Source organism: Plectropomus leopardus, chromosome 12 (assembly GCF_026936395.1).
Source record: "Plectropomus leopardus strain MGB_pleo_1.0 chromosome 12, ASM2693639v1, whole genome shotgun sequence".
Taxonomy (NCBI): Eukaryota; Metazoa; Chordata; class Actinopteri; order Perciformes; family Serranidae; genus Plectropomus; species Plectropomus leopardus.
In genome coordinates this window covers 13,105,241-13,124,229 of record NC_142187.1, presented here as the reverse complement: position 1 = coordinate 13,124,229, position 18,989 = coordinate 13,105,241, and the positions used below count along the sequence as shown (strand labels likewise).

The 18,989-nt window shown below is 40.0% G+C and overlaps 1 protein-coding gene across 1 annotated transcript in view; it reads left to right on the top strand.

Annotated features, from left to right (window-relative positions):
- dnm3b (dynamin 3b) overlaps window positions 1-17,779 on the top strand; it is a 28,671-nt gene extending 10,892 nt beyond the window's left edge. Inside the window, exons 8-21 of the mRNA XM_042497342.2 lie at window positions 125-267; window positions 458-593; window positions 2,024-2,091; window positions 2,805-2,943; window positions 3,100-3,186; window positions 3,664-3,734; window positions 3,932-3,986; window positions 6,053-6,166; window positions 11,348-11,457; window positions 12,069-12,183; window positions 13,157-13,321; window positions 13,521-13,753; window positions 14,495-14,668; window positions 16,113-17,779. Of these exons, the coding sequence (XP_042353276.2) occupies window positions 125-267; window positions 458-593; window positions 2,024-2,091; window positions 2,805-2,943; window positions 3,100-3,186; window positions 3,664-3,734; window positions 3,932-3,986; window positions 6,053-6,166; window positions 11,348-11,457; window positions 12,069-12,183; window positions 13,157-13,321; window positions 13,521-13,753; window positions 14,495-14,668; window positions 16,113-16,155 (1,653 nt within the window). The 3' untranslated portion in view covers window positions 16,156-17,779. The remainder of the gene's footprint in view (window positions 1-124; window positions 268-457; window positions 594-2,023; window positions 2,092-2,804; window positions 2,944-3,099; window positions 3,187-3,663; window positions 3,735-3,931; window positions 3,987-6,052; window positions 6,167-11,347; window positions 11,458-12,068; window positions 12,184-13,156; window positions 13,322-13,520; window positions 13,754-14,494; window positions 14,669-16,112) is intronic.
- Window positions 17,780-18,989: the final 1,210 nt, after the last annotated feature.

The following is an 18,989-nucleotide window of genomic DNA, read 5'->3' as shown; positions in this document are numbered from 1 at the left end:
CAGTGAAATGTACAGTCTTAATGGTTAAATCACTGTACAGCCAAAATGCCAATAAAATAATCTATCAATTGATGCTCCTGTGTGATTATAAGTTGTTTCATTTTCCTGCTTTGTGTCTCCACAGCAATTGACCAACCACATCCGGGACACCCTGCCAGCTTTCCGCAGCAAGCTGCAGTCCCAGCTGTTGGCTTTAGACAAGGAGGCTGAGGAATACCGGGGATACCGACCTGATGACCCATCTCGCAAAACCAAGCAGCTGTTGCAGTCAGTGCCCCATTTTTCTCACAAGAGCTTTTACATTAGATTTAGTTCATAAAATGAAGTATCCTGAAAAATATCTAACCGCCAAAGATAGAAATACATTCTTTCACAGGCACCTATTGCTCAGAAGCTTTAATTTTAGATGTCAGAAGCTGGTCTTTTATTTAGCATATTTATTTCATCATTATTTCAGGATGGTGCAGCAGTTCTCAGTGGATTTTGAGAAAAGGATCGAGGGCTCAGGAGACCAGGTGGACACAGTGGAGCTTTCCGGTGGAGCGAAAATCAACCGCATCTTTCATGAGCGTTTCCCCTTTGAGCTGGTCAAGGTGACATGTTGCACATAGAAGGAGATGATGACGTGGTAACAAAACAGCTGGGGAGAAATAATTTAACTGTTTCAAATACAAATGGCAACCCAATCGCCAGAGAAAATGTTGGCATTGTATGTTTCTGCAAACCACAGATATGTTACATTTGCGCGTTATTATATAGCAGATTTATTGAAACTTAATGTTCCAACAATGCTGTGGTTAACTTGAAGCTAAGTTTAGGCACATAAACTAATGGGTTATTGTTAGGAAAATGTCATGTTTTAGCTTAAAATACCCAATTTTGGTGGCACGAATCACCCACACTTGATGCCCAAAAATCTGTTGGAAAAACAGTAATGAGTCGCCACAAAACACCCACGTTTGGTGGCTAAAAAGCCGGAAAAACAGTGATGGGTCTCCAGAAAGCACATATTGATGGCTAAAGAGCTGCATATAAAAACAGCCATGGGTTGCTACAAAACCTGTCATCCATGTTTGGTGGCTTAAAAGCTGATGGAAAAACAGCCACAGGTAGCTACAAAACAACCAAAAAGCTGCTGAAAAAAAACAGAAACAGACTATTAAATCATAACCATTTTTTTGTCTTTGGTCACAAACAGCGGTGACACGCCATCCAACATGATCTCCAAAGCCCACTGACAAAGTCAGCTCATACACTACGTTATTTTAGAAATGATATGATACTTATGAAACCCTCAATGTGTGTGCAGTGTGTATTTACCCTCATCTGTTGTTTGCAGAATCGTACAATGCCAACATTTTTTTCTGGTGACTGGGCTCACAAATGGCCTTTTTGTTTTTTCATTTTAAAGATTTGTTGGCTTAAAGTGGTCATTTTTTGAATATACTGAGTCTTCACTGAAATCCCACCATGAGTCATTTTTACTGTGCAATTGAAACTCTTCTCAGGTTGCTAAAACTCCCAAATTCCCATAAAAATACAGAGTTCATTGTCCTCAATGAGAGCAATGGCAGTGAGTCATCTGCCTGTTATTCTGCCTTGTTCAAAGATACCCTCATCTCTAGAAAATTCCTGATACAAAGGAAAATGTGCAGGGAACAGTGAAATAATAACATCCCCAGTAGATGTTTTTTCTTCTCATTTTAAGATGATTATGTCTCAAAAGCTGAATATGAAACTAAATGACACATTTTGCAGTCTATTTACACCTTTCTTGTTTCCTCCCAACTCCTTGTCACACTGTAAAATGACCACTTACATTCTCTCTTCAGTGGTTTTCTCTTGCGTGATCTCTAAATAGCTTCACTATTATCAATACATGTTTAATCTCATAGTACAATGCACTATTTTCTCTCTCTTTTTTCTCTACCATGCTGTCTCTTCATGCTGTGTCTCATCTTTTACAGTTTTGCAACTCTACTCTGTAGCCGCTGTCTAAATTCCTCCTCTCTGTTCCCCTCAGATGGAGTGTGATGAGAAGGAGATGCGTCGCGAGATTAGTTATGCTATCAAGAACATCCACGGTATCAGGTGGGGATTTGTCTACCAAATTAAATGTGTGATTTCTGAAATATTTTTTTATTTCACACTCTCCTTGCAAATGTACAAGTATCAGTTTTGTTTCCCCAAAGCACACAATTCCTCCAAATATTAATATTAATATTAAAATATACTAATCAGTGAAGCTCTCACTCTTGTCTTTCTGCCTTCTAGCATTATAACAGTATAAATACATCCATTCAAAGCTGGAAAAAAAGTCACATATACAAATGTTAATGTGGAGAACATCATAACAAATAAAAAAAAAGATGCATGTTTGCATTTGGCTTGCAGACAATCTAAAAATACGTCATTTGGACAGGAATTTATGAAGAAGGGAGGAGCATGATGTCTTTCTTTCTCTTTTCATGTTGTGTGCAGGCGTTCTGTGTGTTTCTATTTTGGTTCAGCAGCGGTTAGCCACCACAACCAAAAGAATTGCCACCCAAGCGAGAAATGTAACATTTAAAGAAAAAACAAATTTTAGCATGATTTCCCTCCAAAAACAATAGCAGGTCAAACATCAACTGTTGTTTAGCTCATCAGTAAAAGGTTTTGCACTGGCCCCTGTACTCGTTATTGCAATGACAGACTGTACACGGCACAAAGAATCATTATTGCTTGAGTCAAAAATGTAACAGAAAAGAGAAACCAGTTCTCATCACAATTGTACCCTTTTTTCTCCTCCTCTTGATGGGTTTCAGGACTGGACTTTTCACCCCGGACATGGCGTTTGAGGCTATTGTGAAGAAGCAGGTCATAAAGCTAAAGGAGCCTTGTGTCAAGTGTGTGGACATGGTCATCCAGGAGCTGATAAACACTGTGCGCCAGTGCTCCACCAAGGTAACTAGTGGTTTATGGGAGTTTGGAAATTTTTGGGGAACATAGGGAGGAACAAAAGGAAAGCTCACTGTCTTCAGTTTGTTTCTGAGTTTTTATAATTAGTTTTCCCACATTCATGATGTAGAGTGAGTGCTAAGCTGTGCGATGTGTTTGCAGCTGGAATGCTTCCCCATGCTCCGCGAGGAAACTGAGAGAATTGTGACTTCTCATATCCGAGACAGAGAGAGTCGTGCCAAGGACCAGGTAACACTCATTAGTTTGCAGTTACGACCATACGTGTCTGTTTTTGAGGGATGGCCTGTGACATGTATATCTGTTACTGGAATGTTATGGAATCACAAACAAGGTAGCAATTATGCAGATAATTACACTAAACACTGTAAATACATATATGGTTAAACATATAATAATACATTTAAAAAAGTAGTTTTGGGAAATCAGTTTATTTGAAGACGATCACTCTCATGTCTTGTATAGGGCTTGAACATCTATGTTCATCGAATCACAATGCATCTATATGTCATAGAGCTACTGATACTGTGCATCCTGCATTATACTTTTTTACTCAAAGATGATCGTTTTCATATCATTATTGTTATCCTGGTGGTACGGTGGTGTAGTGGCTAGCACTGTTGCATCAACCCTCAAACAAGGTTCAGATCCTGGATGGGGGCCTTTACTAATGACTCACTTCATGTTGACTGTTCTGTGTTGTTTCAGGTTCTGCTGTTGATAGACATCCAGCTCTCTTACATCAACACTAACCACGAAGACTTCATTGGCTTTGCTAAGTAAAGAATTCATCTATCTATTTGCTTGCCTCCATTATTTATGAATGACCATGTCAGGCTGGTCAAAAACAAATATTTAGAAGATCTCATTTTCCTCTGTCATGTTTTTTCTCCTTCTCTCTCCTCTACATTCACCTCTCCCCCCCCATCGTCCCGTCTCTCCTGCTGTCTCTGTTTTGTTGTTTTCTCCACTGCAGTGCGCAGCAGAGGAGCAGTCAGACTAATAAGAGCCAGAGTTCAGCAGGAAATCAGGTGAGCATTTGTCATGTCTCGTATGTCACACATAAACAGAGGGAGCACAAGGTCAAGGGAGTACTGCACACCCACACAGCAGCAGGATGGCTACTGCAGAGAAAAGAGAGAGATGCTGAAATGAAAGAGATGAGATCCTCTTTCGCTTTAGTACATCTTTTACATAGCACACATTTTCTGTTATATACATTTTAGCCTTATGTTTCTTCTTGTTATGATTTTATATTTTAGTCATGCATGGTGTATTATGTTTAGCGGGGCACCAGTTGTGTACAGTGGTTTGTTTGCTTCTTTGGTTTTATGATTTTATCTCAGTAAAAGAATCACATTGGGTTCTATTACTGTATGCCACCATCATCACTGGTGTTGTTGTTGAGACATTTCCCTTTGTTTGAACCCCTCCTGTGTCATCAAGGTGCCACTTTGCATTTCATCCCCATCCCTTAGTGAGAATCTCAGCTGCCCTCTTATGGGTGTCTGTTGGTGAGTATCGCTCATTGTGGGTTATGGTTTGCAATGTCATTTTGTGCCTGCAGTAACACTTCTGCCCATTGTGTGGTGCTCTCCAGCACCGATGCTTCATAACAAACTGTTTTCCACTTGACGATCCAGAATGGCAAATTGCCTGCTGGGCAAATTCATTTTCTTAAAGACAAGTTGCACTAGAAAAGTTGCCATTTTTTTAGTGCCACAAGGTTTCTTAATCCCCCACATTCCTTCCTGTTGCAGGCCTCCTCTCCTCCCGCATCAGGCCTGATTGTAAGAGTTTACTCTCTAACCGTTTACTCTCTAACACCCCCTCCACCCACCAACGTCCACAGACTACAGGGGGTTGCCAACTTTACAGCACTGTGCAAGAGTCTTAGGCCACCTTAAACTTTGTTATTTTAGCAAGGTTATAATGATAATGCACATTTATTTCTCAGTAGTCTCTTTACTAAAATACAACCACAACATACAGGAAATATGTATACAGAATTGAAAATGCAAATATTTCAGAATAAAGCCACTGAAACGGGGCTAAAGTTGTTAAGTATTTAGTGTGACCTCCCTTTCCACTTAGCATATCTTGAATTCTCTTGGGCAGACAATATGAGATTTACAATACTAATCTACTGATTTATTTACACCAGGCTGCATTCAAGACATGTCCAAAGCTCAATATTGATTGTCTGAGCTACCTTTTGTTATGGTTGTACGATTCCTGAAGAAGCCATTTCATTTTGACTTTTTGGTGTTGTAATGCTTTGTACATCTTCTCTGTATTCTTTGTTTGTTTCTTAACAAATAGACTGAGAAATATATATATACACAGTATATCCTTACTGCAATATTGCTAAAACATCAAATCTATGGTGGCCTAAGACTTAAAGTATCTCTAAGACTTTTAAAGTATCTTTAGTGAGACTAAAAGAATTTCTTTTAGTTTCCTGCCATGAATACAGGGACAGCACAACCCTCTAATGATTGCCTATCACTGAACGGCTTTGTAATGATTTGGGTAACCTCCTTAGTGAGTCTTAGGCGGTGCAAGACTGACAGTAATCTAACCTAATAATCACTTGGCACTGTGCCTGCAGGCCTGTTTATGTAGGGCTTGTGGGGTTAATACACCTGACACAGTCCCCACACACACACACACACACACACAGACAGACAGACACACACATGTGTTTGTGTGTTCGAAAGCACTTAACACAATGGTCACTTAACAAGCTAACACTGGCCTCTGCTTGTGGTGTTGTAAACACGGTTCCTTGAATGAGACTGCACTGACACACGGTCACATGCTCGGCTCGCAGTGAGTCACAAAGACACGACGACACACCTAACCTGACCTTCACACACACATCTCATCGCAAGTCATGCACTGATTATCTGCGCAGATTAATTTGGGCTAGCTTTAGCCATGATGTTTCGTGTGGATTTGTTTTAGAAGCAAGTGAGTTTTTTTTGTCAGAATTATTACGGATGAAGACTCATCCTCTTGTTTTTGTTTTGTTTTATTTACATTTTTTTTACATATTACAACAAATTCTGACTTTCTGACCTCACCTTCCCCGTAGGTCATTCGCAAAGGCTGGTTGACCATCAACAACATCAGCATCATGAAGGGTGGAGCCAAGGAGTACTGGTTTGTGCTGACTGCTGAGAGCCTCTCCTGGTTCAAGGATGATGAGGTGAGTTTAACGTGAAATAGACGTTAAAGCATCCTCAGCTTCTGTACTTTGATGTATTTCTCAAGAAAACAAAATATTTGAACTGGACAAGGATTTAAATCAAATCCTTTGCATTTCATCAGGCCACTAAAAAGTGGGCGGGTTTATAGTTAAGTGGCGCGACAGCGGACTTCGGGCTCCGCAGACACCTCCGTCAGTGTCAGATCAGAATAAGGACGAGGGAGTCATGAATGAATGAATGAGTTAGATGAAAGAATTTGACCTTGGCCACATTTTGGAAATGAAAAAGTTTGATTTTTGAAAAGAGGGTGTGTTATAACAGTGAGGCCTTGATGGCCACACAGAGGTAAGGTTAAGTTAGCTAGCGACAGCATGCTACATCAGTGTGTCTTCATTTCCCCAAAATGCCACGGTTACAGGCCGCAGACTGGAGTATATTGACTTTGAGGACAGTGGTATCTGTGACAGCTTCATATTATGTGCAAGGCGGTGAATAGTGGACTGTCTCAGCCACTAATGTTACATGAAACGTGATGGGCTTCATCTCTCTCTTCCTGACAGATACTGCTATAACTGTCAGTTAAAGTTGTAGATTGATTAATGGGTGGATGTCGTAATATTATATGTTTAAATTGGCTGGTACTAGTAAAATCACTCTTCATGTAAAAGGGGTCACTTAATTCACACTTTTTTCACGTGACTTCTTCAGCTTTACAAAGCTTTTTAGTGTCTCTAGGAACTTAAGTTGTTTAGTTCAGTCTCGCCACTTTCATACAGCAGGCAGACACAGTTAACTCCAGCAGGAGTTTTAGCAGCTAAAGAGACAGATATTTCCCACAGGAGCTCGATGGTTAGCAGTCTTGTCCCTGTTTCATATTTCTTATGCTTTTTAATTGATATTTAGGACTTTGATGTTTAGATCAAGATGAGGATCCAATGAGGGCAGGGTGGTTTATGAGGCAACAGATGCCTCGGTACAGATGTGCAAAAGGCCCCACCAACTGCTGTTTTTTAAATATTTGTGTCTCTTTGCTGTTGGCCAGATATAAATGAATGTCTGTAAGGTGAAAGGTCAAATATTCTTAATATATTTTTAACTCTCTTTTAACTCTTTGAAACCTGTAGTGACATCACTTTTTAGTGCTGCTTTCAGATGCATTTCATGAGTTTTTAAACCTTTGAACCCTGAGCAAATTGGTGTGATTTTGTTTCAAAAACTGTGGGGGAAAAAAGTTAATAAGCACCTTGATAAGAAAAGTTCCACAAATTGGAAGAAATTAGTTAGTTAGATTTAGAAAGTGATTTTTCAAAAAGCTGGGGTAAAATGTCTAGGGAAAAAAAGGAAAAAAGCTAGGGAAAAACCTAATTAAAAATAACAATTAAACATTTAAAATTATGTTACAGAATCATTGGTATCATTTAAGCACTTTTTAAAACTTCCCCTTTCTTTGGTTGTTTGGTTTGTCAGTTTTTTTCAATTTTATTTTTATTTATTTACTTATTTCTACTAATTTTCCAGTTAATTTTCTTATACTTTTTAATCATTTCTTGCTAATGTTTGGGTCATTTCTTCTTTCTTTACTCATTGCCTTTCCAAATATTTAGAAAAGAAATCAAGCCAGCTTGCCCAAGATTTAAAGGGTTTATTCAAATATATTGCAAAAAAAAAAATCAACCAGGACTCATCGATGAAAGTCTGATATTATGCAGAATGAAACCAGCAATTAACATCATACACACAAACGGTGGATAAATGACTCAGATCTTTGGTTATTTTTTGAAAAAGCAGTATTTTTATTATATTTTTATCGTTCATATTTCATCAGAAAGAGCAACAACAGCATACTAATTTCAGAGAACACCGTTTGCACCTCTCTGCATCAGCAGGATGCAGCAGTTGGTCCGTCCTGCTAGCTTATTTGGCGGGCTGATGTCTATCTGCCTGTCTGTGCCTGCTGTACAGGTTGCAGGATATTCTGCACAGCAAGTGTAGATAGGCAGACACACTGCAACTCCTTCAGCCAGTTGGTGTTGTAGCTGCATTATTTGTTTATCGGACCTTGTTTAGTCTCTTGCCAGCGTGCAGTTTCAAGACGGATACACAGAGCAGAATTTAGATTTGTGAAAAAGGACAAGCTGATAGAGACAATAGTGTTCTTTCCAGTCTGGAGTGTAAAATACATTTTGATATGTGGGTCCATTTTAATTAAGGTCTCTTTGTGAGCATTTGGCCTTTGTTGCAGAGTCACCCTGATGCAGCCGTTCATTGTATGAGTTACGTATGTGAAGAGTTTGGCCGTTTTGGTCGTTCACTCTTTTCCATTCATCTTTCCCTTTGTGTTTCCCTTCTTTTCTCTTCCTTCCTTCCTTCCCCACCTCTTTCCACTGGGATTTGCTTCTTTTACTTCAAATTTGGACCAGTCCCAAAATCCCAACCAAATGTTCGCTCACAGACACCCAAAATATATGGACACTCACTCAGTCCTCAGACAGCACATGGGCCGCACAGCACTGAGACTACAGATTGTCATTTGATACGTTAGTGTGGTAATGTAGGAAATTATAGACTCCGCTGGCTTCGCCTTGTATATTTCTGTTTTACACCCCGTGAACTTTCTATAGTCGCATGAACGTGCACACGTGCGGATGCGCACACACTCGCACGCCCTCCTCCCTCTCTTGGTGTGGTTGGCAGTTACTTTGGAACTGCTCGCATTCTTGGCAGGAAAATCACACGTTTTTAATCCAAACATCGGCCTCCAATGTTTCACGAGAGAGAAACCTCTCTATTAAAAATCAATATCCCCCCGTTTCGGTTTCTGACTTTTAACTTGATATCACTTCCTGACACTGAGTCACTGTTTCGGCTTGCTCTAACGCAAATGTTTCACATGCAACAGTGAAAAAGTTGCACGTCCGCTCTTAGACATTTCATCACAAACCAACAACACAAGAGCTTACCTAAAGAAATGGTCATAACTGACTGGTCAAATGTAACACACCCTGTGTGTACATATATTCTCTGTGAACTGGGGCTTTTTGCTGGTGAATTTCTTGCATTACCCTGAACACTTTTCCTACCAGCTTTTTGCAGTTATTTGACACCGAGGCGAACTAGTTTACATCCTTTGCCTTAAGTCTTCAGCTCCATTTTGACCACCCACTGAAATAGCTTCACTGGAGGTGTCTGACTGTATTTTCAAACTGCACTTGATTGATTGGCCCCCGTTCCTTTGGCCTGTGTTAGATGCTTTGCAGCCACATTCGCTCCTCCCCCTTCCAGTGGACCACATCTTCATCAAGAGGCTTGCAGCCTGCACACTTACTCATTCATGCTATAAATTATGTGAGCTCGCTATTTTGTGAGTACATCTTTTATCGTTCCGGCTCAAACTTTAGTTTCTTTTTCACACCTCAGTTTTTCACAGCAAGTTGTCAAATGTGCAGTTAGTGTTGAAAACTGGTGATGTATGTTTATTCCAAAAAGAAGTGAAAGGGAAGTGGTGAGTGTTAGAATGCACTTAGGACAAAATACAGATCACATACAGATTATAAATTGATTAAAAAAAGCAAAAGGTGAGAAGGAAGGAAGAGAAACAAAAAACACATCTCGGAGAGCTGAAACGCCAACAGAGAGAGCGACACAGAAAGACAGACTGACAGAAGAGGGTCCATGCCCAGTCTAACCAATGTGCAGACTACTGTACACCAGTATGATAATGAACAGGTAGTCTGAACACTGGGTGGACGGAGCTGGAGTTAAGAGCCAGGCCTTGTGCGCTGTTCTCCAGATGCTTGCGGGGCGGCTCTGCCCTCCCTTCGCCCCCTCTCCATTTTGGCAGTAAGGATCCCGTCTATCGAAAACCCCCTCAAAACTGCCATTCGCCTCATCCGTGTTTGCCGCCTTCCCCTGGCCTTTTTGGTGCACGTCTCTTGGCGTGTTTATTTGTTTTGGTAGACGTTTGAGCTCTGGGTCCCCTCGCGGTCCGTTTTGGTCACGCCGGCCATGAAGAGTATCCAGCCTTGACGTGGCATATTCGCTCAGACGACTGGGACAGACTGGCTGCACGTTCAGGGAGGGGATATTACAAAAAAGAGGGAAAGAGAGAGACGAAGGGGGGAGCAAGTGAGTGAGGAAGGGAGAGGAAGAGAGAGGAAGAGGGAGGGGACACGTGTGACCATATATGGGCTGTAGTGACCCCTTGGGGGATACAACGCAGAAGAGTCTGCAGAGTTTCTTTTCTTCTCTTCTTTCCTCATCCTCTTTAATTCTTACCTGCGACCATCTACCACCTCTTTCCGGACCTTCAGACCAGATGTGGGCTTTCTTCTGCAAATCTTTTGCAAATCCACTTTAGCGCTTCTTCTTCTGGGTCTCTCCTCCTCCTTTGCCTGCCGTCTCTTTAACTTCTCCCTCCTTTCCTGGTTCTCTGTGTGCTGCTAAGCACTACCAGATGTTGAGTTTTAACGCCAGGCTGTCATTTAATCTCTCCCTCTCTCACTCTCTCTCCCTCCTTCTTTAAAAAAAAAAAAATCAGGCAGGAAGTGGGCCCCTCTGGAATGGAAAGAAAAAATATTGAGAAAATATAGAGGGGGAGGGATAAAAGAAAAAAAGACAGAGTTAAGAAAGATGGAGGCTAGGATGAAGAGTGAAAATGAAGAGCAGAGTTCCTTCAGCATCCGTCACAGGCTCCTGCGTATGTGTCACAGCTGTGCTCAAGCTTCTACCTCAAAGGATGAACATTGTGTTTGAGCACTGGACCTCCAGCGCTCACATACGTCCACGTTTTTCCCCGTCTCACTCCGTTTACTCAGCCTATGGCTACCAGCTCAAAACGCACCGTGAAGAACGACTGTGTCTTGACCCACACTGTAATGACTTCCACATGTGCTCTCCTTCTCTCTTTTCTTTCTCTGTTTCTGCCCCCCCTCCCCTTCTCCACCCCCCCGACCTACCTCCCACTCTCATTTCTCCCCCATTCCTCCTCCCTCCTGTCACCCCCCTTTCTCTCTCCTCACCCCCTCTCTGCCTCTTTAAAAACCCGATTTCACCTTTCTTTTATGAACGTATTCTTACACAATCTTGCGCCAATCTCATTGCACAAGAGTTCAGGAAAACGACAAATTGCATCAGTCATAAAAGCGCTCATGATCCATACCTTCTGTTTTCCTCGTCCGCAGGAGAAAGAGAAGAAGTACATGCTCCCTCTGGACAACCTGAAGGTCCGCGATGTGGAGAAGAGTTTCATGTCCAGCAAGCACATATTCTGTATTTTCAATACAGAGTTAAGGTCAGCTCTTAACATTTGAATTTCTACTTAAGTGCAAATTTAAGAAAGACTTTTGACAGCAATCACATGCAGTATATGGGGTTAGAGAGCTCAAGGCCTGTGTGCTGGAGCAATGGCCAAAATATGTTTTGGATTATGTGTTTTGCACAGTATGCATGCATGAATGTATGCACGATGCAGGCCGGTCCAAACTGGAACTATTTCTAATTGATCTACAGCTCAGTTTATGAGGTTTTTTGTTTATAACTTGTGTGTTTGATAATCACAAAGAAGTGCAAAATAAGTGTTTACAATACCAAACCTGACCTTTGAGTAACTGGTGCAGAACATCCTGCAAAACGCTTCATGGTAATTCAGTTTCTTCATCCTTCTTGACTAGAAACCCAAAAAAGGGTTAAACAAAATATCCCCCATGGAAGGAGGCACATAACCTAATACTATCAATACTTCCAGATGTCAGAGTTTATATCTTTTTGTTGAGATCTTATTGTAACAATGGAGCATTGTCTACATGTTTTTCTTTTTATTTATTCATTCACAGATAATTTAGATGAAATTGTGCATTTTTATTCAATTAAACGCAAATTAATATAATTTCTGGTGGTGTTTAGGAATGTGTACAAGGACAATCGCACTCTGGAGTTGGCCTGTGACTCTCAGGATGATGTGGACAGCTGGAAATCTTCTCTCCTACGTGCCGGTGTCTATCCTGAGAAAGTCACTACGGTTAGAAAACTCATCATTTACCACTAAATCAGTCCATCACTGCCTGAGTGACTGTTTCTTAGCTTTGGTTTCCCTTTTATGTCTGATATCTGTCAAGTTTATAATTACAGTTTATAGTTTTGCTGCTTAAACTTTTAACAATATCTGCTGCAGTGACATTACTGCTCTTGCTGTATTACTCTCTGCACAAAAACGCTTCCTGCTCCAGCTTGTCAAATCCAAGCAGTGCTCTTGTAAAGGAAATAGGAGGTTGAATTAATGTTAGGCCTAAAACACACCTTTAATTACACCTTATTAATTAAGGGACTAAATACAACTTTTACTAGTTGTGCCTTATTATGCACCCAGATTATGCACCGTTTAGTCAGGTGCACTTGTGACAGACATTATAAATCATTTAAAAAGGGCCCTTACACTTTACAGTGCACATGCCATTTTTTCAGAAAAAAACCCTGTATTAAATTGTCAGATTCATAAAACGCACCAAATGTCTTTTGTAAATGTAGGTCTCTTTCTTCTTATTGTCTGTCTTTTCCCTGTTTAAACAGGGTTTCCGGTGCATCCTTAAAATGACTTAAAAGGCATTTAAATTAGTAATTTAAAAATAGGGCCTTGATTGGTATTAAAATGTCTTAAGTCAGTCTATCTAATGTCTTAAAAATACTAAGAAATTGGAAGTAGGATTTTTGTGAATTGCTTTTTCTGACACCTGTGCTGTAAAATCTCAAAATAAATGGTAAAAAACCCCAAGAAGCACTAATTTGCCGCTTGCCTCTTGTATTAACATCACCAAAAAGAAATGGTTTGAGTTGTGATAAAGATCTGGCTGTTAAGGAGTTATTTTATTTTAGGAGTTATTTCAATTTTGGCCTTAAATGTCATTTTGAGTGACTTTTAAAAAAAAGTCTTAAATTCCACTTGTCATAAGCTGTAGGAACCTTGTTGAAAGTACTTCTTCTTTCTCCCTCTGCAGGTTGAGAGTGAGACTACCACTGCCACAGATAACTTCTCCATGGATCCTCAGCTGGAGCGTAAAGTGGAAACCATTCGTAACCTGGTGGACTCCTACATGGCTATTGTCAACAAGTGCATCCGGGACCTCATGCCTAAGACCATCATGCATCTCATGATCAACAATGTGAGAAAACATAAGCAAGATGTTAATTTATGTGGGCCATAAAGATGACTTTCCTCTGTTTTTGTTCAAGAGTCGACTGCTTTTAATTATATTGCATGATAACCTCTGAGAGAAAAAAATGACCATCAGAAGGCCTGTAATTTTTCTTCGTTTTCCCGATTCTGACTCATCATCCTGCACGGCCTCTTCCTGCCACCAGGTGAAGGATTTCATCAATGCTGAGCTGCTGGCCCAGCTGTACTCTGCAGGCGACCAGAACACCCTGATGGACGAGTCCCAGGAGCAGGCCCAGAGAAGGGATGAGGTGCTGAGGACCCACCAGGCCCTGAAGGAGGCCCTGGCCATCATCGGGGACATCTCCACCTCCACCATCACCACCCCCATGCCTCCGCCTGTTGACAACTCCTGGTTGGGAGGATCCACTGGTCGCAGGTAAAGTTACCAGAATTAAACCAGTGGTGAAATGTAACTAACTACATTTAATCAAGTACTGTGCTCAAGTACACATTTCAGGTATTTTTACTTTATTTGAGTCTTTTCTTTTCATCCCACTTTCTACTTTCCTTCCGCTACATTTCAGAGTGAAATATTGTACTTTTTACTGCACCACATTTATCTGAAAGGTTTAGTTAATGGTAACTTTACAAATTAAGATTTTCTTTAAAAAGACGAGGAGAGTGTGTGAAATCTGATGGGTTTTTTTTACAAATTAAACTACCCAATAGTTTATACAAGTAAAGCTGAAATGATTAGTCTGTTAATTAATTAGCTGATTGACAAAAATTAATAGGCAACAATTTTAATAGACATTTGTGGATTTATTCTTTTTGGTTTTTTTTTGTTTTTTGTTTTCTTTTTTTGAGTTCTGAGTTTTTGGGTATTTTACATTTTTCTGAACTGGTACTTTGGTAATTATTTGAATAAATATTTAAGTCATTTTCTTTTTTGTAATACTTTTGAATTTTAATTGATTTTTTTTAGATTTTTCTGAATAGGGTACTTTTACTTTTCATACATTAAGGAAATTTTCCTGAATATACTTACCTACTTATACTTGAGTAACATTTCTAACTTGAGACTTTTATTTATAGTATTTTCACACCATGTATTAGTACTTTTACTTGGGTAAATTATCTGAATATGTCCTCCGCCACTGTCCTTTACCTTCTCCAGGTCTCCTCCGGCCAGCCCCACTGCCCCCAGGAGGATGTCTTCAGGCCAGCGTCCGACTCCCCGAGGGGCCCCACCACCACCAAACCGTCCAGGACCCCTGGGGCCCTTCAATAACAGTGCTGACAGCCCTCAGGCCCCTAGCCGTCCTAACAGGGCCCCTCCTAGCATCCCCAGGTAAGTGTGAACTTCACATAACTTATCTGTCGGGAAGATGCAAAAAATGCTCTTTTGATGTCTTTATGAGGGTAAAGATGATTAAGGCCTCCACATGTGCACGGCTGAGTCCTGCATCGGTCAGATTTTTTTAAACGAACTCCCAAACTGCACACCACACCCACCCTGCCACCTGGACATATCTCAGCCCAGCCTGCCGACACGAGATCCACAGCCTGATCCAAAACTGCAAATCCTATTATAACCACGCGCTGTTCAAATACTTCAGCTGAGCAGCACGTTTAAAGTGATAATTCTGGGACATTTTATACTTGTGAAACTGAGATATTATATTTTTAAATAGAGATAATTCAGGATTATCATGATAGTAAGCAGCTCTTCTCCACGGTTAACTTGCCTGTAACACACCTGATGAAGCGGCTCTCATTTTTCAGCTGAAGCAGACGATAAAGCCGACACACAAAGTCAACAGTCAGAAGATAGAAATGTTTAAACATTCAATTAAATTATTATTTTTATCATTTTATTATAAAATATTTATCACCGAACACCTGCAATCTGACCCGCACATTTCTTTTTATCCACCCACAATCGAACCCACATAAAATTAAGACAAAATACCACAGGCTGAATCAGAATCACCTTTTTTGTGAGTCACCCACTAGGTAATGGTGGCAAGCACTATCTGCTAGCTAAAAACTGATTTTTTTCCTGTCTACACATCAGCACTGACAATTTCTGAAAATCTTCACAGAGTTTTATAAAACGTCCATTTTCAGTGAGCTAAAACGCAGTTTGGATGTAGATGAAAGGCAAAAATGCATAGAAATAACTACGTTTTCAAATATACCCGTGTACACAGTACCAGACTGAGCACATCTGGCACTCGAGACAAGCCCCACTTTCTTCTTCTTCTTTTTCCTCTTCTTCTTTTTCATCTCCTTCTTCTTACTATTATTATTACTATTATTAATGTTATTATTAATTTGTATTACATTCATTACAAACAAGAACAAGAGCTAATGAGAAATCAGCACAAATAAACAACTTAGTTAACAAGCAATAATAACAGAAAGACAAACAATAAAAAAATATAGTATGTGCAATTTTTTTCTTTTTCTTGAACTTTGTTACGGTTTAACCTTTTCATTTTCTTTTACTCTTCGCACTTTTTACACTCATTTTTTAGAATTTCCAAATGTACCAACTACTCATTTTTGTTTTTTAATAATATTCAAACGGTAAATTTTTGGTAATTTTGACTGGTTGTGAAACATTGTAGAGGTTTTAGACTGTCAAACATAGCACAGAGGACTGAAGACTAACCTCTCTTTTCTCGTCTCCTTTTTTCTTCTTCACTGTTTTCTTTTTCTTACCCATTCTCTTTTGGAAACTCTTATGTCACACTTTTTCTTGCACATTCTCCTTTACTCTTCGACCCAAGCCGGCGGCCTCCACCATCTCCTACAAGACAAGCCCCACCATAAACATCTAAATGGGTCCCTCATACATTTTATCTCCCTCCCTCAACCACTCCATCCCACCTCTATTAGCCATGGCTCTGCCGTCCTGGTCTCTTCTTAGTGCAGACACTGAAGTCTTTGACCCCTCGACCCTCAATTTCCTGCCAGGTGACGATGTCCATATATCTATGTACAGTATGGTACTTGTCTTGTGGTGTATGTGTATGTGCGCTTGTTGCTCGCCTGTGGTCCAGGTTTGCTTAGCAGATCCACTACCGAGTATCAGTCCCTGGAGCCTCTACCCTCCCCCTCCTCACAAACCCCTCACCGAGTCAGCCACCACCCCCCCCACTTGCTGCTTCTACATGAAAATACGCTCAGCAGTCGTACTGCCCTACTCATCCCAAAATGCAGCATGGCACATAAGCTGCTTTTATTGCATGGGAGTGTGTGTATGTAGAGTGTGTGCGTGTGTTTCGTGTGTAAGGGGGAGGGACTAATTTGCCTTTATGTAGGCTGGGTTTAATTTAGTATTGTATTAATTTATTGTATAATGCCCCCTTCAGTGTTAATTATCAGCTTAATGTTCTCTTAGGAACACAAGTTGTATCTTAGTATGTGTGTGTACGTGCGTGTTTTGTGCGCGAGTAACTTTGTGTATGAGTGTGTGTGTGTGTGTGTGTGTGTGTGTGTGTGTGTGAGGACTCGTGTGCATGTGTGCCGTCCGTCTGCACGTTTGTTGGCGTTTCAGTTGTATTTGTTTTCATGGTCAAAGCTGTTAATGACGAATCATAAAACCCTCGGGGGTAAATTTAATGTTGGACTTTTGTGAGTTGTTCCTGTGTTGTAGTAGCAGCCATACACACATAGCAAGGCTGAGGAGCACCTTCAGTATTCTCTATATGGAAACAGCCTCAATAATGCATTTAACCTTGTCATAGGTGTCCACCTGTGCTGTTCAAATGGTCAAGTTGTGACCCTTGCAGCCTTAAGCTCAGATTCAGATGCTGACTCGCGAAAAGGAAAAAAAAACAACTTCTTGGACGAACAGGGATCATGCATTCACATGTTTCCATTTAGCCTTTTTCTCAGGTTTAAAACATGCAAACTCCATGCCCATCGCAAACCTTCTCTCCTTCCTCGGCTCTTCTAGCCTCTCTTATTTCCTCTTCTTCCACAACCATCGAAGCCAGTCAGTCAGTCAGCGTCTCCATCAGAGCTTAAGGTGCTATTGTCAATGTTCAAGTGCTTCTCTGTCAGTTTGTTATTGTGTATGTGGGCCTAAACTGTGTTCTGATGTATATAGGTAATGATAAGGAGATACTGTACCTGTGGACTATTAAGACCTCATCAAGGATCCTAGCGCTTTAATCGTTCTCTGTGTCTCTATTCACTAAATGCTCTCTTCTCTCTAATTTAGACTGCCTTATCGGCATGAATTACAATTCTGTATTGCCAAAGCTAAATGTAGAAAGAGAATTGGAAAGTTGAAAAAAAAAATCTGCTGAAGACCAACAACAAAATGTTTCCAGTTGTAGTGAGATGACACTGTAAAGCAGAGGGTATAATGTTAAACTGGGGAATTGCATCAGTTGTTATTTTCTGTGTCTCTGTATCGCTCCTCAATAAACTTTTTCCTCATAATGTCTCACTTTGTCAGCAGAGTGTTTTTGTTGAAGCCGCAGCATATATCCTGACCTCTTACTGGAGTTCAGCGTCGTCATCTGTTCACAAATAATGTGCTGTAGTGGTTGCTTACTAATGGACTCATACTGTAAGTTACTCCTTTGAAACCTGGATCAACATCACTTGTCTTGTAATGCTTTCAGACCCCTTTGACAGGTATTTAAACCTTTGAACCCTGCGCAAATTGCTTTGAGTTCTTTCAAAAACATGGGATAAAAGACAATAAGCTACTTGGTAAGAAAAGACCCACAAAATGTAAGAAATAAGTAGATATAGAAAATTATTTTTTACTATAACTATAATTAGCAGAATTGTATACTTAAAATTAAAATTATTAGAATTAATGCAGAATTATTATCATTTTTAAGCATTTTTTTAACGTCAATATTCAGGTAATTTTGTTGTACTTTTTGCTAATTTTAAAAAGTTTAAATGAACAGTTCTCAAAAATCAAAAAATACATATTTCTCCTCTTACCATCTGTTTATCAATCTAGATCGCTTTGGTGTAAGTTGCCGAGTGTTGGAGATATCAGCTGTAGAGAGATCTGCCTTTTCTCAAAACTAATGGAAATAGATGGCAATCAGCCTGTGGTGCTCAGAGCACCAAAAATAAAATTAAAAAACCCACTGAAACAGACAGATCTCTGTGGCCAATATCTCCAACATTTTGCAACTCACACCAAAATAATCTAAGTTGATAAATAGCACCACAGGTAAGAGATATAAAAGGTAAAATGTATTTTTTGATTTGGGGGTGAACTGTCCCTTTAATGTATTCTGCGGTACAGCATCACCAGCTACTTATCCAAAGAAAACCAGAGGCTTAATTCATTTTTTATACATTCTTCTTATCAAAATGAATTGGCATTTCTTCATAGGAATGCATGCACTGTAGCCACGTATCGAGTCTACAAAACATTTAAACATGAGTCATACTGGCAAAGGTCACTGTGACTCATACTATCTGGCTCTAACACAGTATTTTTCTTATTTGGGATCAACCCCTTGACTGCAGGTGGTAACTTAGTAGGAATTCTTTTTTTTCTGCTCTAGAAATCCAAAGTTATCAAATGTAATGCAAAGACATGTGTATTTGATGATGTTTTTTTTTTGCTTATTTTTGGTAATGTATGAAGACAATGGAAGACAAAGAAAACCCTTCTCTTAAAT